Source organism: Ranitomeya imitator, chromosome 7, assembly GCF_032444005.1.
Source record: "Ranitomeya imitator isolate aRanImi1 chromosome 7, aRanImi1.pri, whole genome shotgun sequence".
Lineage (NCBI taxonomy): Eukaryota > Metazoa > Chordata > Amphibia > Anura > Dendrobatidae > Ranitomeya > Ranitomeya imitator.
In genome coordinates this window covers 38,662,694-38,686,227 of record NC_091288.1, presented here as the reverse complement: position 1 = coordinate 38,686,227, position 23,534 = coordinate 38,662,694, and the positions used below count along the sequence as shown (strand labels likewise).

General features: G+C 43.9%; 1 protein-coding gene across 1 annotated transcript in view; it reads right to left on the bottom strand.

Moving 5' to 3' along the window:
• The window catches only part of XIRP2 (xin actin binding repeat containing 2), a 122,552-nt gene that overhangs the window by 17,999 nt on the left and 81,019 nt on the right, over positions 1-23,534 (bottom strand). Inside the window, exons 4-6 of the mRNA XM_069733074.1 lie at positions 12,750-12,842; positions 12,463-12,535; positions 3,811-3,929 (exon numbers count right to left, since the gene is read on the bottom strand). Of these exons, the coding sequence (XP_069589175.1) occupies positions 3,811-3,929; positions 12,463-12,535; positions 12,750-12,842 (285 nt within the window). The remainder of the gene's footprint in view (positions 1-3,810; positions 3,930-12,462; positions 12,536-12,749; positions 12,843-23,534) is intronic.

The window sequence follows — 23,534 nt, the reverse complement described above, 5'->3', positions numbered from 1 at the left end:
ATAAATATTGAATCAAGTGTTTCAGCACTGCTCATTAACACTCCTTCATATGGGCCCACCAGGGGATTCACCTGCTTTCCTGCTGGCCATTCCAAGCCTACCGAACAAAGCTGAGTCTTTTTAGGCATTTGTTTTGGCAATCCGTGATGATTTTTACACCTAGATCACCACTGATCAAACCTTCTCATATTAATATGATAAGTTCAATTTAAAAAAAATGGTAGTCACACTTTAAATTTGCATACTGTAAAGTTGAATGCACTTGAAATATAGTAAAAATAGAAGAGCTGAATCTATCAGATGCTGCAGAGGATAGTTACTATAAATCATATTTATTTTTGTAAGGTACACAAGCTCATACAATATCTGCGGTTCTCCAATATCCCTTCTTTAGCAAAATTCTAAATTAATAAATGGTCTTTGTAGATATAATTAGAAGGCTACTGTGAAAATTATATAGTAATCTACAAGTTTTTCAGTATTCTGACTGTGCAGCTACAGGCAGGTATTTCATATTTCTATGACATTAAAAGCACACAAAGTACTGTACATTGTTTCAGATTGTTGGTGCAAAATCTGCACCAAAATCTAGAGTAAATCCTCTACATCTGAACATGGACTACAGTGGTTTGCGAAAGTATTCACCCCTTTGGCTTTTTACCTATTTTGGTACATTACAACCTGTGTTTAAATATTTTTGCAATCCAATTTGTGTGTGATGTTTTAGCACTAAATAGCCTAAGTTGGTGAAGTGAAATGAGAAAAATATAGTTATAAATTAAAGTTATGGGATCAAATAACTAAAAATTAACATGTGCATATGTATTCACCGCTTTTGCAATGAAGCCCCTAAAAATGTCTGCATAACTACACATGCTTAGCTAACAGAAGTCCACCTGTGTGCAATCTAAGAGTCAAATGGTCTATCATTGTCTACATATCTATTTAGAAAGGCCGCAGAGGCTGCAACACTATTAAAGGGCCACTGTCACCCCCCTCCAGCCATTATAAACTAAAAGAGCCACCTTGTGCAGCAGTAATGCTGCATTCTAACAAGGTGGCTCTTTTAGTTTTGTGTTCATGTATTACTAAAATAAAGCATTTTGAAACTTTTCAAAAATACCTGTCTTTGTCCACGGAGGCGGGTCTGAAGCCTCCTCTGTGAAGCGCCCATGGACAAAGACAGGTATTTTTGAAAAGTTTCAAAACGCTTTATTTTAGTAATACATGAACCCAAAACTAAAAGAGCCACCTTGTTAGAATGCAGCATTACTGCTGCACAAGGTGGCTCTTTTAGTTTATAATGGCTGGAGGAGGGGACAGTGGCCCTTTAAGAGGCATCACTAACCAAACAACAACGTAAAGATCAATGAGATCTCCAAACAAGTCAAGGACAAAGTTGTTGAGAAGTGCAAGTCAGGGTTGGGTTATAAAAATAATATCTCAATCTCTGATGATCCTCGAAGCACCATCAAATCCATTATCATCAAATGGAAAGAACATGGTACCAAAATAAACCTGCAGGTAGGGTTGCCCACCAAAACTCTCAGCCCAGGCAAGGAGGGCATTAATCACAGAGGAAGTACCGAGGCCAAAGGTAACCCTGAAGGAGCTGCAAATTTTCCAAGCAGAGGCTGCAGTATCAGTCCATACGACCAGAATAAGCCATACAGTCCATAGAGGTGGGCTTTATAGAAGAGTGGGCAGAAAAAAGCCTCTACTTAAACACAAAAATGATATGGCTCACTTTTAGTTTGCCAAAAGACATGTAAGAGAATCCCCAAATGTTTGGAAGGAGGTGCTGTGGTCAAATGAGACTAAAATTTTACTTTTTGGCCAACAAGGTAAACACTATGTTAGGGTTGGCGGAATGCACCGAGTATATATATGTATTATTAGGTGCGTTCGCAACCCAGGGTCCACCATGCTGGAGAGGAACCTGCTGCTGGCAAATGGCGGCGCTATATGGCGGTATAAGCGAACTCTGTTAACTTCATAGAGTTGCTAGGAACAAGATGCTGTGCCCATGTTAACCTCACAGAGGTACACAGCTACCAACCAGAGCAAACTGTGGTCATGCAGTCAGAGAAAACAGACAAACAACTCCTCACCGGAGGTGCCGGTATTCTAGCAGTTTATTTCAGCCAAGGCCCTGAATACACTCATACAAACTCCTCGCCGGAGGAACCGGTATTCTAGGGGCTTATTTCAGCCAAACCCTAACCACATCCAGACATGACCACACTGGCGCTGAGCTCATAGACATTGGTTTGATACTACCTTTTATAGCTGCAGAAAATTCAGGACCTTCCTAGAGGACCAATGGGAGCTGCTACAGTACCTGAGCAACTTCAGGACCTTCCTAAAGGACCAATGGGAGCTGCTGCAGTATCTGAACATGTGACCCCTGACCTCCAATGAGAGATCTTACCCCGGGCATGCTCAGAGGGGGAAAAGCAGGACTTAGTCCCAGAGACGTCTGCTCGCCGCCAACCAGTACTTGCTACAAAGGCAGAGCCTGGAAGAACAGTAGTAACCAGTTGTCCAGTATCAGCCTGAGCCAGACGCTGGGACCGACGTCTCCGCTGAGCAGGCTCCACTGCAGCTGGACAAGAATGGGAGACCGCAGCTGAGGTGGTTCGAGATTGCCCCTGTGCAGAGGCAGGAACTCAACACCTAACACACTATGTCTGTCGCCAGATCAACACAGCTCATCACCCCAAGAACACCATCCCCACAGTGAAACATGGTGGTGGCAGCATCATGCAGTGGGGATGTTTTTTGATAGCAAGAACAGGGAAAATGGTCTGAGCTGAGGTGAAGATGGATGGTGCAAAATACAGAGATATTCTTGAGCAAAACCTGTTTCAGTCTGTCACTGATTTGAGACTAGAACAGAGGGTCTCCTTCCAACAAGACAATGACTCAAAGCATACTGCTAAAACAACACTTGAGTGGTTTAAGGGGAAACATGTAAATGTTTTGGAGTGGTCTAGTCAAAGCCCAGACCTTAATCCAACTGAGAATCTGTGGTCAAACTTGAAGATTGCTGTTCCCCAGAGGAAACCATTTAACTTGAAGGAGCAATTTGTTGTTTGCTTCACAATAACAATAAAACCAAATTCTCACAGTTATAGGCATGTTCTTTACACGAATTAATGCAAACCCTCAAAAAATCCAGTGAAATTCCAGTTTGTGAGGTAGCAAAAACGCAAAAATGCCAAGTGGGTGAATGCTTTGCAAGCCACTGTCATAGCCAATTTTATACATAGCATTTCTAAACTATATGAACTTGTGAACCCTCAAATCAGATTTAAATTTAACCCTTAAGACTAATCAAGATGCAAAAACATTGCAAGTTCAGCTCTACTACATTTTTAGATATACAGATAGGTTAAAAAAAGAACGAAAGAGGTTGTCCCTTTTAAGAAACTATTAATTTCCCTCCCGGGGTTCAACGCTTGCTTTCTGCTACTGTCCTGCTCTTTATTGTTCCAGCTCCAGCCAATCAGTGAGCTCAGTGGTCTGTGCTGTCTATATAGGTACAGTGATTGATTTCAGTGACTGACTGCAGCGGGGCAGTGGAGGACAGCTGGGGCTGGACCCGGGAAGAGTAAGTAAATTTATTTCTTTTTTCCCCAGTTTATTACAAGTTGTCGGGAGAGGAGACAACATCTTTCTGTGAAAAGTAGATAACGCAGAAGATAAAGCTCATTCATACAGACATACAAATGATCATTTCTAATGTAATTTTATTGTTATCTCATTTCTGTTTTATTAACTTGTGAGAGACATCAGACAGAACAGTACCTTCATCTGTTTTCCTTGCGAGGCGGCAGATCCTCCAACAATCGTGCTTTTTTCTTTGAGAGATTTCTCAAACTGTTCCTTAAGGACTTGTGCAGAAATTTTAGGCAATTCCATATAACCTGTTAAAACATGAAATCGTGAATAATGCTCAAATATTAATTTATTATTAACAACATTATTAATTAGTTATTATTTTACTATGTCTTTCCATGTGTAAGACAATGGGTTAATGTGGACATCTTTATTACCTTTGATACTAGATTAACTGTTTAGAGTTGGACCTTCAGATGTGCCCTTCCTTAAATTTTCTCTTGACCCACCATATCTAAAAATACTAAGTGGTGAGATGTTTATTCTGTATGTGTCTATATGTGGCCACCCAGTAGTTGTAATATGAGTTGCAGCGTTTCAAAGGTACTGCCATCTCACAAGTCTTTAACCCCTTTCTGACATTAGACGTACTATCCCGTCGAGGTGAGGTGGGCCCGTATGACCACCGACGGGATAGTACATCATATGCGATCGGCCGCGCTCCACCCGTGAGCGCAGTCGATCGCATATGACGTACTATCCCGTCACGATCGCGGCCAGGTGTCAGCTGACTATCACAGCTGACATCCGGCACTATGTGCCAGGAGCAATCACGGACCGCCCCTGGCACATTAACCCCTGGCGCTGGTAAGCCAGGAGCACTGTCTGTCAGATCGCTGTCTGTGAGACCCGACCTATAAAAATGTCCCACTAGTTAACCCCTTCAGTGAACACCGTCACAAAAAATACGAGGCAAAAACCAACGCTTTATTATCATACCACCGAACAAAAAGTGGAATAACACACAATCAAAAAAAGGATATAAATATCCATGGTACCGCTAAAAACGTCATCTTGTCCCACAAAAAATGAGCCGCCATACAGCGTCATCAGCGAAAAAATAAGAAAGTTATAGTACTCAGAATAAAGCGATGCAAAAATAATTATTTTTTATATAAAATAGTTTTTATCGTATAAAAGCGTCAAAACATAAAAAAATTATTTAAATGAGGTATCTCTGTAATCGTACTGACCCAAAGAATAAAATTGCTTTATCAATTTTACCAAAACGCGGGACGGTATGAACGCCTTCCCCAAAAGAAATTCATGAATAGCTGGTTTTTGGTCATTCTGCCTCACAAAAATCGGACTAAAAAGTGATCAAAAAATGTCACGTGCCGAAAAATGGTTCCAATAAAAACATCCACTCGTTCCACAAAAAGCAAGACCTCACATAACTCTGTGGACCAAAATATGGAAAAATTATAGCTCTCAAAATGTGGAGACCCAAAAACTATTTTTTGCAATAAAAAACGTCTTTCAGTGTGTGATGGCTGCCAATCATAAAAATCCGCTAAATAACCTGCTATAAAAGTAAATCAAACCCCCCTTCATCACCCCCCTAGTTAGGGAAAAATAATAAAATTTAAAAAATGTATTTATTTCCATTTTCTTATTAGGGTTAGGGTTAGGGCTAGGGTTAGGGCTAGGGTTAGGGTGGGGGCTAAAGTTAGGGTTGGGGCTACGTTTAGGGTTGGGGTTAGGGTTAGGGTTAGGATTAGGGCTACAGTTAGGGTTGGGACTAAATTTAGGGTTAGGGTTGGGGCTAAATTTAGGGCTGGGGTTGGGGCTAAAGTTAGGGTTAGGGTTTGGATTACATTTAGAGTATGTGCACACGTAGAAAGATCCTCTGCGGATTTTTCCGCAGCGGATTTGATAAATCCGCATTGGAAAACCGCTGCGGTTTTTACTGCGGATTTATCGCGTTTTCTATTGAGGATTCCGCTGCGGTTTTACATCTGCAGTTTTCTATTGGAGCAGATGTAAAACCACTGTGGATTCCGCACAAAGAATTGACATGCTGCGGAAAATATTCCGCTGCGTTTCCGCACGTTTTTTTCCGCAGCATGTGCACTGGATTTTGTTTCCTATAGGTTTACAATGTACTGTAAACTCATGGAAACTGCTGTGGATCCGCAGCTGCGGAAACGCTGCGGATCCGCAGCAAAATTCGCAATGTGTACACATACCCTTATGGTTGGGATTAGGGTTGGGATTAGGGTTGTGTCAGGTTTAGGGGTGTGGTTAGGATTACCGTTGGGATTAGGGTTAGGGGTGTGTCAGGGTTAAGGGTGTGGTTATGGTTACCATTGGGATTAGGGTTAGGGGTGTGTTTGGATTAGGGTTTCAGTTATAATTGGGGGGTTTCCACTGTTTAGGCACATGAGGGGCTCTCCAAACGTGTCATGGCGTCCGATCTCAATTCCAGCCAATTCTGAGTTCAAAAAGTAAAACAGTGCTCCTTCCCTTCCGAGCTCTCCCGTGCACCCAAACATGGGTTTACCCAAACATATGGGGTATCAGCGTAGTCAGGACACATTGGACAATAACTTTTGGGGTCCAATTTCTCCTGTTACCCTTGGAAAAATTCAAAACTGGGGGCTAAAATATAATTTTTGTGAAAAAATGTTTTATTTTCATGGCTCTGCGTTATTAACTGTAGTGAAACACTTGGGGGTTCAAAGTTCTCACAACACATCTAGATAAGTTCCTTGGGGAGTCTAGCTTCCAATATGGGGTCACTTGTGGGTGGTTTCTACTGTTTAGGTACATCAGGGGCTCTGCAAATGCAACGTGACGCCTGCAGACCAATCCATCTAAGTCTGCATTCCAAACGGCGCTCCTTCCCTTCCGAGCTCTGCCATGCACCCAAACGGTGGTTCCCCCCCCACATATGGGGTATCAGCGTACTCAGGACAAATTGGACAACAACTTTTGGGGTCCAATTTCTCCTGTTACCCTTGGGAAAATACAAAACTGGGGGCTAAAAAATAATTTATGTGAAAAAAAAAAAATTATTTTCACGGCTCTGCGTTATAAACTTCTGTGAAGCATTTGGTGGGTCAAAGTGGTTACCACACATCTAGATAAGTTCCTTAGGGGGTCTACTATCCAAAACGGTGTCACTTGTGGGGGGTTTCAATGTTTAGGAACATCAAGGGCTCTCCAAACGCGACATGGTGTCCTATCTCAATTCCAGTCAATTTTGCATTGAAAAGTCAAATGGCGCTCCTTCCCTTCCGAGCTCTGCCATGCGCCCAAACAGTGGTTTACCCCACACTTCAAATGTGATGCAGTCCCTTTAAAAAATGGTGTTGTTAAAATGAGAAATTGCTGGTCAACTTTTAACCCTTATAACTCCCTAACAAAAAAAATTTTGGTTCCAAAATTGTGCTGATGTAAAGTAGACATGAGGGAAATGTTACTTATTAAGTATTTTGTGTGACATATCTCTGTAAAAATTGGCTCATTTGTGTCATTAACCTGCAAACCACCCTTGGGGGTAAAGAGGTTAAAGGGTATCTGTCAGCAGGCTTTTGCTATTTTATCTGAGAGCAGCATAATGTAGGGGCAGAGAGCCTGATTCCAAGGAAGTGTCACTTGCTCAGTATGTTGCTGTAGTTTCAATACAATCAGTGTTTTATCAGAAGGAAATTATCACTGCAGGACTAGGTGTCATGTGCAGAGCAGAAAGGGGAGTCTGTGTAACCCCGCCCCCAACACTAATTGGAAGTTAGCCAATCAGGGGTGTGGGTGGGGCTATACAATCCTCAGGATTTGAGCAGTGCTAGATCTACAAAATATACATTAGGGATTCTATATCAACTGGATCAAGCAGCCAAGTAACCGATACATTGCTAGAATCAGGGTCTCTGCCCCTATATCAGGCCGAAACTTAAATTCTATAGCAAAATCCTGCTTACAAAATCCATTTAAATGGGCTGTCTCAAATTCACTAATAGGTAAAATTGTAAAGTGCTTGTAAAAATAAGCAATTTTGCAATTTACCCATTTTTAAAAATCCTTTTCCCAAGAATGGAGGGATTTTTAATTTTATAACGCACGCCCAATTGCCTATGCTTACAGCCCTGTGCTATCCCAGGTTGGCAAGAAGGGCATGGTGCCGCAGTATCTCTGCTCGCGATACTCTGGAGCCGGCCAGATTACTAGATCCGGCTGGAGTCCTGTATTTAGTCTTGTAAATTTTTAATAACTGCTGATGTATAAATAGGGACTACACGCTGATGACAAGTGAGGTCCAACATGGACATTTTGTATACACTCATGTGGACCTACCCTTATTCCACTGCTTTTGCTTAACTGTCCTGGATCATCACAAATACTTTTCTTCAATATACAAAGTATGACCAGCTTTGGAAAATTAAAATCTGATTTTGCAATACTATGTCAGGAGAAGTTTATGCTATATGAGTCTTCACATGGCCAGCCAGTGGTTCTGATGTGACTTGGGGTTTTGCTAGAATTAATGAAATTCGTGGAAAGGTTAGGGGTGGACACATTTAGGCAGCAAAAGTGCCGATAGCTGGCACAAGAGAGACTATTATTGGAAACTGCTGCAGGATATGTTGGCGCTATATATATATAAATTAATTATTATTATTTTTTTATTATTTTTTTTTTATAATAATCTTTATTTTTATATAGCGCTAACATATTCCACAGCGCTTTACAGTTTGCACACATTAACATAAATTAATTATTATTTACATATTTTTTTTATTCTTCTGAAGGCATTTTAAAGTATTTTATATCTTTTTCTAGCTGGATTCATCCATGGCTTATTATTATTTTACTAGATTGTGGCCCGATTCTAACGCATCGGGTATTCTAGAATATGCATGTCCCCGTAGTATATGGACAATGATGATTCCAGAATTCGCGGCAGACTGTGCCCGTCGCTGATTGGTCGAGGCAACCTTTATGACATCATTGTCGCCATGGCAACCATTATGACATCTACGTCGATACTGTGCCCGTCGCTGAATCAGAAACGTGGGATTTCTACATCCTTTATGACATCATCGTCGCTGTGCCCATTGCTGATTGGTCGAGGCCTGGCGGCCTCGACCAATCAGAGACGCGGGATTTCTACGTCGATACTGTGCCCGTCGCTGATTGGTCGAGGCCTGGCGGCCTCGACCAATCAGAGACGTGGGATTTCCAGGACAGACAGAAAGACAGACAGACAGAAAGACAGACAGACGGAAAAATCCTTAGACAATTATATATATAGATAATTAAAAAGTCATTTTTTCATTGATTTTCAAAGTAAATATACCAGTCTCATCAGGTCCAAGAGGTATATCGTATACAGTTTATATTGTGAAATCTGTCATAATAATTTCTGAGCTGCTTTGGTGTCTCGTGCTGTGGAAATACGAGAACGGTCCCACCAAACAGCGCTGCATGGGATATTGTGCTGACGGCTGTAAAGAAACTTTCACACGCAGTTGATTTCTTGGAAAAAAAAAACAATCCTGTATCTCTGAATGGAGCGGTTTCTGCAGGATGTGCAATACATAGATTTCCACAAGCCTCTTTTAGGTAAGTGGGATAATGGCAGAATTTTCTCCAATAAATCTCTACTGTGTAACGTATATATGCCTCCCTCTGAGTCTTCAGTCCTTTCCTACGACTTGTCAATGTTTCTGAACTTTAAGATTTTGACATTTATGTATTAAATGTTCTGGTAGCAATTAACTGTAATTGTACTACGTGTCCCAGATGTCTAATGACCTTTATTGTTCTGCACTTCTGCTTTCATAATCATATTCCCCGGTGGCTCCTTCTTGGCAGAAGTCCTGGATACAGTTTGTAGTGAGATAAGCATTTCTCTCTAGACGTCTCTATCGTGAGATCGATGAAGTCTTTACATTCGTGAACCATTATATCGAAAGAAAAAGGGCAGGTCACCGCTGTATTTAACGCTGTACATTGTGACTCTGTTGTCAGTTTAGTCATGCACTCCTTTTGAGGAGTAACAGATCGAGATGAGCGGATCAGGTAAAATTCGATTTCCCTGATGAACAATTTTTTCCTGGAAAATTCCATTTGCTCCTCACAGTTATCAGTCCTCTCCTCATTGCATCTTCAGCACTAAAATCCCCAGATTCCGAAAACCCGGCTTCCTGTTTTGCTAGGCCCAGGAAGATTCTGTGTATGTGCCGCAAACATTGCGGTACACGCGATGTCATACGGCTGAATCCGAGTTGAAGCAAATTACAAAAAAAATCCCAATTTTGGTGAATGCTGATTGTTGTAAAATTCTAATGAACTAAATTCCACTTTACTCATCTCTAGTATCAGATGGACGGCACGGAATATAATCGCTATTTTTTATTGTATTTGTTAAAACAGACATTTCAGTAGAACTTACAAGTAGATATGAGGGGTTCTGACAAAATTTGTATTTGCCAAATTGTGCCGATTTTACAGTGAAATTCAATTCACCATAATGTTATTTTCCGTGAATAGAATGTTCTCCATTAGGCTCTAGGGTTTCTCCAATCCCTAGAGCATAATATCCATAACATGTAAAAATAAAATAAATGCTTATATTTACCTGATCGCTCACCTCTTCAGCCCCTCTGCCCCTTCCCATCACCATCATCCGTCCAGTCCTACCCGCATCTTGCGTGCGAATGTGCAGAACCATCCCAGGGATTTCAGCATGAGTAGCAGCAAGTAGAAGACACCGTGTGTACCGGAGACCAGTGACGTTGAGGAGCAGAGGGGCAGGAGAGGTGAACAGTGAGGCGAGTATAAGGCTTTTGTCTAAGGCTAGGGTCACATTGCGTTAGGGCAGTCCGTTTAGCGCATAGCGCTACGGACTGCGCTAACGCAATGTCCCAAAAGGGATCGCGTTTTGCCGATCCCGCTAGCGCAGATGCCCAATCTGCGCTAGCGAGGAACGGACCGCGAATGCTGCAAGCAGCGTTCACGGTCCATCAATCAAATGATGGCCCATTGCTAGCACACACCCAATGTGGGCGTGCGCTAGCAATGCGTTCGCCATTACAAGCAATAGTCCGTTAAACGGGTTCACATAACATAATGTCAACCTAGCCTAATTTTTAACATTTTAATGGCCCTGCCTTATTTTGCTGAATCACCAAGAAGCAGGTTACAAGAAATAGACATTTTGGCGGATGTTGTAAAATTCAAGAAGAATTCAATTCTACTCTAATATGTTCGCTCATCTCTAAATTCTGCCCAATTTGGAAGATGTGACAGCCCTTTTAATAGTTTTACTCCCATTTTAGATATTCATGGCATTTGCGCAGGTTACACCTTAATTAGCTAAAAGACATGAGACAGACATCTGGGATTTGCGCTTATCTCAAGAACCAGAGTCCCTTACCCCAGTTGTGTGGTCCTTGTGAATAGAGAAGTAACTGCACATGTCTGGCTTTCGCCATTGAATATTGTGTGAACTCTGAAAATATTATGGAACTCTTTAAAGGGAACTTGTCAGAGGCAATAATGCTATTGACCTACAGATATAAGGTTAATTTGCAGGTAATAGCGTTATGAAGGTGCCCGGCCACTGTACTGAATGTTTGGCACCCAGGAGAAACTGAATTTTATTTCTCCCTAGAGCCGCCGGCTTTCAGTTACGCAGGTGGGCCCGGATCAATTACAGTCACTGCTCACCGCACTGAGCGGTGGTTGTATCCACACCCTGACACTGACTGACAGCTGGCTCTGCAGTGCATCAATGCAGGGCTGACTGTGAATCAGTGCCAGAGCATGCTTACGGCCTCCACTCTCAGCACTGGGAGCAGTGTCTGTAAATACTCCAGGCACGCCTACATGACTGAAAGGCGGCGGCTCTCAGGAGAAATAAAGTGCATTTTCAGTACAGCAGCTGGGCAAGTCCATAACATTATTAACTTGCAGATTAACCCTATATCTGCATCTTAATTTCACCATTGGACCTGACAGTTTTCCTTTCATATACAATTCTACACAGACTCCTTGCATAGATCTAACCAGTAGATGATCATTAAGACAAGGTACCTTGGGAAAAATATGCAAAACAGTTCTCCCCAAGAAGCAAGAAAGCTGTCTCTCTAGTGCCACCTATAATTAGTAAATGTCCAATGCTTTAAAGAGGCCCTTTGCCTGGATTTTATTTAATTTAAATCTGAGCAGCTCTTTCAATTGCCGCTGCTCCACTGATTCTTTTTTTTCAGTGCCCTTTGTTCCAAGGTTATGACTACTGATAATTAAGATACAAATATTCATTTCAACTAAGCGGGCGTAAATCACAAAACGTATGGGCGTTTCCTTTTTCTTTTCTATGATGCAAGCCAATCAAAACGTGGCTACATCATAGAGGGGAAAGAATTTCACAGCAACATATTCTCCTGAACAGGATTTGTCTCACGTGCATACGCTGAAAACTCCACGACCGTCACGTCTTTTCCTGTTATAGCAGCACGTTTTACAGGAGAGCAACAAAAGATCCAACCACCAGAGGGATCCGAAAACTGTGGCAGCAGGACAGGGAAGGAACAAATGAGTTTAATTTCGCTATATTTACTTATCTCTAATTGTCATCTTGTAGTGGACAGTGTTTGTTAACTTCTGAATTCTCTTAAATGATAGAGTTATAAATAGGGTGTTTATATTTCACCTTCTCTCCAAAATTGTTCTTCATCGGTAACCTTACACGTTGCATTCACAAGACTTTAATTTGCTACTTCAGTGCCTTCCGTTTTGTAGCTGCGCTAAACACATTTAAAGCTGTATTCTTACCTACTCCATCAGCTTCTTGATTATAATTAGACGCTTTGCTTGTCTCTTGGGTGCTTTGCTCATGAACCGATACCTGGGAAAAGTAAATTATGGCATTTAAAATTTAGCTTTATCACCCACCGGAAAACATAAATCTATACATGAATGGACAAACCATCATGTAGCAGCGGAAGCTTTGTTTGAGGATCAAATTAGTTTTTGAAATAACGGTAATAATTTTATTTTCGTGAGCGCAGCTTTCCGAGGAATATAAATACTCAGCGTGCCAATGAAAAATTGTATAATACCTGTTCTCTGTTACAAGCTGAAAATTGACTTTCATGTTGCTCAGCTGCTTGGCTGCTGCTCATGAATGTGACTTCATTGCTTCTTCTTGTTTCCTAAAAAAATGTAGCATTATTAGTTATTTCTGTAAATACATTACCGTAATTTGTTTCATAGACTTATAATCCCTTTTGCACAATATATGGTTTTAAAATAAAGCACTTATGAAGCACACCGCTTCTGTTTTCACATGTACTGGTGCTTGTGCTGTTAAAGGGGTTGTCCCACAAACAAAGTACATTTTAATTATTAGGTCTTGAAATAATAATACGTTTCACAATTGAAAAAATGTTCCTGTGCTGAGATAATCTTATAAATGTGCCCCTGCTGTGTACTGTGTAATGGCTGTGTCCGACCATGTAGTGCTGCTCCAGTTCATGATCGGCATATATCAAAGCTCCTGGCCAGGGAAGGAATTATAAGTCACTTATCATAAATAAGAATAAAGCAGAGGCTTGAGATAACACGTTTCCCTGCCTGTTTTATCACAGGTGTCTGCCTTGTCTCTGCTGTAGCTTTCTCAGCTCATCATAAACCAAGTCAGTGACATTTGAGCTCAGTGGATGCCGGAGCTCCTACATCACTGACTTGATTTATGATAACCTCTAGCTACAGCATGACATTACAAGGATGTCTTTTCAGTGTAATTACAAGGCTTTGCGGTATTGCAATTTGCGGCTAATCAACTCACTGCGAATTGAATTTTTTGAACTAGACAAATCTGAATTTCAAAAGATTCGAATATATCCACAGATAATAACTTAGGTTTCTAAGGCTAGGTTCACATTGCGTTAGGGCAATCCGTTAAGCGCATAGAGCTAGCGGATTGCGCTAACGCAATGTTTCTTTTTGGTCCGCGTTCACCGTCCCCGCTAGCAGCGTCCGAAGTCCGTCACAAAAGAACGGCACATCGCTAGCGCGTGCCGAAAATGGCATGCGCTAGCGATGCGCTACAGGCAGAAATAACATTGCTGTCAATGGGTGCGCTAACGGACCCGTTGCACGGCGTTAATTGTGACATTTTCGCCGTGCAACGCAGTCCGTTAGCGTTAACCCATAAACGCAATGTGAACCTAGCCTAAGAGATCTACTAGGCATAAGGATCTTCCATTGACTCAGATGTTTAACATTTCCTTTGTATACTATAGCCAAGGGTCCGATGAACCTTTTAGTATTGAGGCCACATGAATACTCTTTGCTATTCTTGGAAGTTTATAGCCCCAATTTTATCGATTTAATTATGCACACATATTTAGCTCGGCTCATTATAATTATCGTTTTCTCCACTTGAGCATCCTCAATCCCTACTCTTTATCTTCTCATTGTAGTCTTGATGAATCGGGGTCCATTAAACCTATAATATATCATGGTGTGAACATTTCGTATGTTTTACGCTCTAAATAGAATCCACACAAAAGTTTTTAAATCACATAATTCACATCCACCGAGTTAGCAACTTTAGCACAATACCTGGCTCTAGTAATTAATTCCCGTAGGTAATTTCAGCCCGGTGCCATGGTTGTGTATTTTTTATTTTAGGTGTATATTAGTATATATCCGTTTCTTCTGTATATTAGTAGTACCTAGTTTATTTAGAAGTAGTAAGCTGTTGTTATGAAATGGGAGTGTAATTGGAAACATTGAGCCTGAGCGGATGGTGAATACTTCGTTCTCTCTGCCTCTGGGATGCATTAGTTTAAATGTAGTCATTTGTGAAAAGCATTTTGAAGCTTTGTTTTAAATGACTAAATATCCGTGCTGAAAGCCCAGCTTAATCAGACGAGAACATTCTCTGGTTGAGCTGCTATATGAAAGGAAAACACTACTTAATTTCAATATATTATGATACTGTTTTAAATGAGATAGGAGCCAATTTTATTTGCACAAGTGCAAATAATAATCTTTCTACTCCATGCTAAAAATACTATTAAAAGAAGACATTTAGTATGGGCATTACTGCCATTCATTAAAGTGCATCCATGATTGGAGGCCACAATTTCAAGGGATATTAAGAAAACAATACCTTAATTAAATTATCATGTTTTGTATGGTCATAATAACTTTTATTGTGAATTAATTCCATGTAAAATATCAGTATGGTAATTATATGTTTTTTAAAATATATTCAAGCATTAAACTGCAATTTCACCCATCCATCTCTATATCCAAACCCATATCCTACAGACTTTCATCTAACAGGTAAACATTAACCTTTCAATCCTGAACTTATTAAGTTTGTCCCTTATCCTGACATCAAGGGCTCGTACCCACGACTAGAGATGAGTGAATATGTTTGGAAACGATCGCCGAATCCGAATTTGCCATTTCCGTGCCATATTGGTACCCCATTTGTGCCGAATTTATGTTTGACGATCGTTTCCGAACATATTTGCTCATTTCTACTGTCATTGACTACAATGACGTTCAGCCATGTTCAGTGAATATTGCAAAAACCATATTCACTGGCGATCGTAATCCATACCGAATAATGAAAAATTCACTCAACTCTACACACGACCGATTTTCTCAGCCGAGTGCTATCCGTGGTTCTCACCGATAGCACTCGTACCCCTATGATATTCTATAGTGCTGAGCAAATATCCATCTCTTTCCTCGGATCCAAGTCTGATTTTAATCTGACTGTCTGATCAAAATCGGCAACGCAAGTCTATGGGTCCGTGAAAACCATCGGACCTCATTCAGATGATATACAAGTGCAGATCGATTTTCAAGGATGGACGTAATGGAGACGGTGGAGAACCTATATGTTTCCTCTCCACATCTAACAAAAACCACACTAATCAAACTCTGATCAGAATATGATCTGAATAATCAGACTGTTTTTCTCGAATGTGGAGAAAACGGTTGTGTGACCATATCCTAAGAAAAAATATGGGATAGATTGTTAGGACTGGCGGAACGCACCAAGTATAAGGTGTAATGGTATTAGGTGCGTTCGCCGTCCGAGGTCCACCGTGCAGGTGAAAACCCTGCTGCTAGTAGAGACGGACGAGATGGCGGTACAATATGAATACACACTTGGGTTAACTTCACCCAGTGTGAAGGAAGCGAACCCTGTTGAGTCACAGGGCCGCGGTACCGCACCAAGAGAATATATTTAGAGGCACGAGAGTGCGTGCGGTGCCGCACTGGCGGACGCCACTAACCACCCAGGCTTGGGTTAGGAAAGCGCAGAGAAAGCGCACGGCGCCGCACTGGCGGTCACAGCAATAAGACGCTGTAATGTGTGTACCGTGCTGATGGCTAAGTCGGGCGCTAGGTAGCAATCACCCACCTTCCGCGAGCAGTCATACAATAGGGAGGGGATTTTAAAGAACGACTTTCACTCACAACACACACACATTTACAAAAGACAATACTAGCGCATGGCCGTGCGGCCATGCGAGGCTTAAATAGCTGCAGCATGTTTAGGACCTTCAAAAGAAGGACCAATGGAGTGCTGCAGCACCTGAGCATGTGACCCTGGATCTCCACTGGGAGATCTCGCCCTGGGCATGCTCAGAGTGCAAAGCAGGATTTAGTCCTAGCAGCTACAAGGACCTTAGCTGCAGTATCTGATCATGTGACCCTCGATCTCCACTGAGAGATCTTACTCTGGGCATGCTCAGAATGTAAAAAGCAGGACTTAGCCCCAGAAACGTCCGCTCGCCGCTGCCCAGCACTGACTTCAATGGGAGAAGCAGGAAACGCAGCAGCAACTCTAAGCACAGAGTCAGACTGAGCGAGACGCTGGGATCGCCGTCTCTGCTGAGCAAGCTCCACTGCGGCAGGAGAAGAATGGGAGACCGCAGCGGAGATGGCCCGAGATTCCCCCTGTGCAGAGGCAGGAACTCGACCCCTAACATAGATGTTCACAGGAAAGGAACATTTTTTTCAAGGGTACCCCATGAGAAAAGTTTTTGGGAATTTTTTTATTTTACGGCTTGTTTTTATTATGATATCTACATCTTCATTATCTTTACCTAAAGTGCATAAAATAGCATAACATAACTAAAATGTGTTTTAATCAAGACAGACTGAGGTGTGAGAATGCAGCTGTCCATTAAGGACTACAGATAGGGGAAAGGGAAGGAGCAAAGGAAGAGAGAAGGAGTCATAAACTGTGCTGCTGCTTTCCAGTAAGTGTTTTATTTCAGATCAGTCCCGGATTCACAGCAACACTGCTGAGTGCTGCCGTACAATATCCTTCATGCTGAGGCTTCTGAACATGTGCTGCATATAGACAGGAGAGCATGAATTCTTTACGCCTGTGTGCGCTGTGTTTGGGAGACATAGCAGCTTGTCTCCACCCAAAAGCTCAGAGACAACTTAAAATTAGAGATACAATAGAACGTAAAGAGGAAAAGAGGAAAGAAATGCAAGATAAAAGTCATATAGTGCTCAGAAATAGTGCCACTTCTTATGCACATACACATGACATCCTATTCGCCAAAAAGTATCCTGACATGGTAAAGCTTTACAAAATAAAAGCAGAATATATGAGTCTGTATTTTTCCAGAAACAGTTTCACTTCTGTCCTTTGGCTTTGTCTGGTATTGCAGCTCATCCACTTTCCATTAAATATATATAGGAAGCTGCACTACCAAACGCCTATGGTCAAAAGTGGCACTGTTCATGGGAAAAAAGATTCCTTTTTGTAAGTAAGTTTAGTAAAGTGTAAACTCAAGTATTCAATACAAAGGGTAGGGATCACCATCTAAGTGCATTATAGTGTCGAAAAACTCAAGGAGTGTAGAGATTGCACAATCTGCAGAATTCAATTTAGAGAAAGTATTTTACCAGCAATTATAGAATTTGAAAAAAATTATGGCAAGTATTTAAATTATAGAGAAATATCACAGTCACTTTTATAATAAAGTTGTGACCATTGTTTTTTTTTCAATGGAAGACGTAATGGATTTCCAGTCCGACATGCTGATGAATCAATAATGGACTCGAAGACACGAGGCTTTAGTATATGACATGTTTTAGAAGACTATAATCGACAGGGTTCTCTCTCATAATTGCCTTCTAACTGTTCACCGAGACCTTGTCTTTCAGTCTGTTCGTTAAGTGCTGACGTAGAAAGCTATTCATATTAAAATATGATCTCCATTATTTCCCACTGTCTGCTATTCCCATGTATTCAAGAGCCACTTAATGAATGACAATCACAGTTCAATTAGGTGACGTGATCTACATCCTCCTCTACAGAACATAACGACTAATAGACTAAAAGACAAGAGATCATTATCGATATTACCTTAATGAATGACTTGTTAGAGGGGCTAAACCAATCACAAAGGAGTCCCATGTATAATATAATGTATAGGGGAAGGTATTTGATATTAGTGTTGTGATGCAGTGACCCCTGTAACAGGTAGGGGGCGCTGCATGGTCTCCCCAGTATGCGCACGGAGGCGTATTGAGGCCGTGCGTGGCAATTGTGTGCATGGATGTGATGATGAGACAGTGTCTGGAATTGTGGTTAATGGGAGGTATGTGTCACAGGGATGGATGCTCCCTGCGATGCAACCCGGAGTATCTTGTCTTTAGAGCACGTGAGCACTGAAGATGTCATTTAGTGCACCTGGGTCCGGGTTGCGGGTAGCTATGAGAGATGGGAGGGTCTGGCTACCCACATACCTCACTCTGAGTGGGGGTGCTCACTGTATCTTTTTCCCTGCAGGTGTTTGAGGACCTGCAGTGTCATGATCTTGTGACCAGTGCATGTGATGTTACCTCACCTGTGGGTGTGGTTACAGGCTACCTAAAGGAGCTGTGTTAGCACATGGTAGGGAGTGTTTGGGAGTCTGCAAGTCTGGGCAGACTTCCATGTGTCCTGGCTGGACACTGCAGAGGGCCCTGTGTATGAGTGACCTGTGGAAGCCTGTGTTGTTTCCTGGAAAGCACATGCTAGCGTGGGAGGTCCTGGGAGTAGGACTGGATCCCTGAGCAGAGCAGTGGAACTTGGGGAAGCTACAGTCCTCGGTGGGTCTGGACTGACTGAGATATGCTGCAAAGGCAAGTTGGTGATCCCCGTTTGGCAGCTTCTCCAGAAGAAAGGACTGACAAGGAGTCAGCAGGTGGAGCAGGAGCTCCCAGAAGGTACCATTGATTGTTGGTGCTTCATATGTTAAATGAACTATGTGGTAACCCACAGAAACTGGTCAGGAGGACCAGCGTGTTTAGTTGCTGCAACCTGTGATATGAACTGTGTGGTAACCCACGGCAACTGGTCAGAGGAGGACCAGCGTGATTAGTTGCTGCAACCTGTTAATGTGAAGATTGATGCAAAGACTGTTTGCTTATTGTTCATATTTCTGTGGTTTATGATGCCATAATAAACCATGTGGACTGTTTTGTTTGGAAAAAAAACCGTGCCCGTGTACGTGAATCCCGTCCTAAGCGAGTGTCCCCCAATACACTCAGTAAGAGCAATCTTACATATGGTGGAGAATGCGGGCATCGTTCCAGGTGGCACGTACAGAGTTAATTGCTGTGGCTCGGCGTGGCCACGAAGATGGCGTCTAGCCTGTAACTCGGCGGGGTTACGAAGGTGACAAGCATCTGGCTGTGGATCGGCGGGTCCACGAAGGTGACAAGCGGCTTGCTGTGGATCGGCGGGTCCACGAAGTTTGCGGTGGAGCCGTGCAGAGCCTTGTGGAGCATAGCTGCAATTGCAGCAAGAGGTTCCGGAGCAGCAGTGGCTGTGGTGTGTCGTCGGCAGCCGGAGGTGCCGGTTATATGTGTCTGCAGCGGGAGCTGTGGCAATACCAGCAGGAGCTGGTGAAGTGACATATAAAAAAAAAAGAAAAAAAAAAATGTTTTTTTTTCCCCTTTCCCAGATCGTGCAGACTCTTAAAAGGGCCAGTACAAGCCCAGAGACATAGTGGTGTACTGTGTGAACTGGGGCCTGAGTGCCGTGGGGAAGTCCACGGGGTGTACCCCAGGGAAGGGGGTGTCCCTAAAAGTGGGCGGGGCCCCAAACGGGGATGGTTGCCCAAAAGGGGGCGGAGTCCCAAAAAGAGGCGGTAACCCGAACAGGGGTAGTAGCCCAAAAAGGGGTGGAATCCCAAAAGGGGCCTGTAACCCAAACAGGGGTGGTGTCAAAAAGCGGAGCACTTGCCCAAAAGGGGGCAGGGCCAAAAAAAGGGGCGGTAACCCGAAGTGGGGTAGAAGCCCAAAAAGAGGTGGAATCTGGGGAAATGGTGGTTTCCAAAAAGAGGGAGGAGCCTCCCAAAGAGGTACCGCAGACAAATGGGTACCCAGGGCGTATAAGTTATGTGTGTCCGGTATGCGGTGTGAACTATCCCCCTGGTGAAACTTTACGGGGGGGTGCCGTGCGGATGCATGAGATAGAGATGTACGGACTGGTCGATTCTGGGGGCCCTGTGACTCTAGTGAGGGTTGCACCTGACGGATTTGAAATGCCTAATAGGAGAGTCAGTGTAACCTGCATCCATGGGTACACCAAGGGCTGTCCAGTGGCCAGGGTGGTCCTCGAGACGGCCAAGGACAGTGCAATCCATGATGTGGCCATAGTCTCAACCTTACCCTGCCCAGTGATAATTGGCCGGGACTCTAGGTTGTTCACAGAATTGTGGGAGAAGGGAGCTTCTTTACAACAAGAGAATGGAGGGCTCTCAGCTGGTGGGGGTGCATACCTTAAAGCATTTATTTCTCCCAAAGTAGTTGGGGCCGACGACGGGTTGACCAGTGGGGAAGGTGAGTCTGCCTAACTTACGGACATGTCACCTGAAGTGTACCCCAGGAAGACTGATGGGTCAGGTATAAGGGTGACCAGAGGAAAAAGTGCGTCTGCCGAAATTACTGACCTGACGTCACCTGACATGTACAACAATGTGACTGGTAATGATCTGGTAGATAAGCATGTGGTGGTAAAACAGAGTGGAGCTGACACCCGGTTAGAAAGCAACTGGAAGGTTCACTATGTTGGGGGGTGTGACACAGACTCCAAGGATGACTGTGACATGACATGGCCAGTAACAAGCGCTACAGCTGAGTACGGTGTAATGTTATCAGAAATACTGACACAGGGGAACGACAGGGCTCCACAGGGTGAAGACAGGATGGCGGTGACAGCCATGCCAGAATTTGTGACCTGTTTAAGTGGGGACTGTCAGTTCCAGGAAGACCGAATGGGTGGTGGTGACTCCCATTCAGATGATGACGCCAGTGGAAAGGAGTGCAGTAAGGCTGACTCAGGTACAGCTGGCAAGTCTTCCTCCCGTCGCCGGAGACATAAAAAAGGCAAAGGGGCTGAACCAGTTGCACCTTGTGAAGATGTGACGGAAGAGGGTGAAGGCTCCAGAAAATCTGGTGCTGAGGACTTGAAGTGTCTGGAGTACTTTAAAGTCCCAGGGGAACGGGACGAACCTAAGGATGTCACCGCTGAGACCCAAAAGAGGGCTGACGCTGACAGTGCAACGTCTGAAGGTGCAGATGTGGAGGAGGCCACCAAAGAAGTGGTGCCTGAAGTAGATACCTCCTTAAGTGACGCATGCTCCACCAATCCGGAGGATGGGAGAAGCGAGATAGAGCTGCTCAAACAGTCTCTCGAACAAGAAAAGGCCCTGAGACAAATGGCGGAGCACAGGTTGGATGAGCTGGAGAAGGAGGTCTCTGAGCTCAGAGGTCACCTGACAGTGTGGCACAGTGAGAATAAGGCCTTAGGCGAAAATGTGGTAGTGCTCCGAGAAGCAGTAAGAAGTCTTCTGTCAGATGAGAAGTTACGGGTCCGAGACGTACAGCAGTCATCCCCGAGTGATAACAAGGCGGAGCTGCCGATACCCATCTTGGCAAAGGTTGTTGAGAAGGGTAAAACTGAGGAAGAGCTCGCGGTAAAGGCAGAACAAGACAGTTGCCCGGTCGTGACCGATGTCTTGATGGAAGTTCCGAAGGTAAACCAGGAGCCATCTGTTCATGAAGAAAATGAGACCTCGTTCTTCAAGTGTGTTGTGGAGATACCCGAGGACGTGCGGAGTGCATGTGCCAGTGAGGGTGCACATGAGGCTTTTAAAAAGGCAGTGGAAGCATGTAGTGTGCACTGGGCACCATAGACAGAACAGTTGGTGATTATGTCGACTAAAGAAGTCACAATGAAGCGGGTGGCTATCCTGAGGGATATGCACCTACAATGTCTCCACACGAAACGGATGATCCTGTTGAGAAATGAGGAAGCTGCTCGACGTCTGGAGCTTGCGAAAGAAGCTCAAAAACGGCTAGGCTTTGTGGAAGAAGTCATCCTGGTACCCGGAAGTTTGATGGGGAAAATCGTCGGAAGACTTGGGAGAGTGATGCAGGAGATAGTGAATAAATCCGGTGTGAAGAGACTGAGGATTCTGGCTGATGACGAGGCCCAGGATGTGGGTGAAGATGGGATGGTTCCATTCCTTGTTCTCGGGTCCATAGAAAGTCTTGAGAATATCCGGATGCTCCTTGGGTATCGCGTGGCGTACCTAAAAGAAATCGAGCAGCTAAGACGTGAGAGGGAGCAGATCAATAAAGAGCTGCAGAAAATGCAAAACAGATGGCCGCCAGCATCATCTCACGAGTTAGAGAGGCGAAGAGGTTCGCTAAGGGCTGAAGGTCCTCAAGATGAAGCGAACAGAGGACATAAAGACAATAGAAGAAATGGCCTGCAGAGAGGTTACAGAAAGAGGCCTGATGAAAGAGACAAAAGTAGTGTCGTCTCAGTTAGCTCAGGACTGAGTGACTTAGGTGGGAGACCTGGTAGCGGACGTGTTGACAAACAGTCAGTCCAGACAGGTGGTATGGGTGCAAGGGGATTGCGACGCCAGATTGACCATGATGCCCAAACCCGACTGAGAGGGCCCTCTCGACTGGTAGGGCAAGGTGACTTGGGTACCCGGTCTCGAGGCCCCTGGGCTAAGACAAATGTTCAACCCCACAAGTTTGAACAGAGGGGGGGGGGTATGTGATGCAGTGACCCCTGTAACAGGTAGGGGGCGCTGCATGGTCTCCCCAGTAGGCGCACGGAGGCGTATTGAGGCCGTGCGTGGCAATTGTGTGCATGGATGTGATGGTGAGACAGTGTCTGGAATTGTGGTTAATGGGAGGTATGTGTCACAGGGATGGATGCTCCCTGCGATGCAACCCGGAGTATCTTGTCTTTAGAGCACGTGAGCACTGAAGATGTCATTTAGTGCACCTGGGTCCGGGTTGCGGGTAGCTATGAGAGATGGGAGGGTCTGGCTACCCACATACCTCACTCTGAGTGGGGGTGCTCACTGTATCTTTTTCCCTGCAGGTGTTTGAGGACCTGCAGTGTCATGATCTTGTGACCAGTGCATGTGATGTTACCTCACCTGTGGGTGTGGTTACAGGCTACCTAAAGGAGCTGTGTTAGCACATGGTAGGGAGTGTTTGGGAGTCTGCAAGTCTGGGCAGACTTCCATGTGTCCTGGCTGGACACTGCAGAGGGCCCTGTGTATGAGTGACCTGTGGAAGCCTGTGTTGCTTCCTGGAAAGCACATGCTAGCGTGGGAGGTCCTGGGAGTAGGACTGGATCCCTGAGCAGAGCAGTGGAACTTGGGGAAGCTACAGTCCTCGGTGGGTCTGGACTGACTGAGATATGCCGCAAAGGCAAGTTGGTGATCCCCGTTTGGCAGCTTCTCCAGAAGAAAGGACTGACAAGGAGTCAGCAGGTGGAGCAGGAGCTCCCAGAAGGTACCATTGATTGTTGGTGCTTCATATGTTAAATG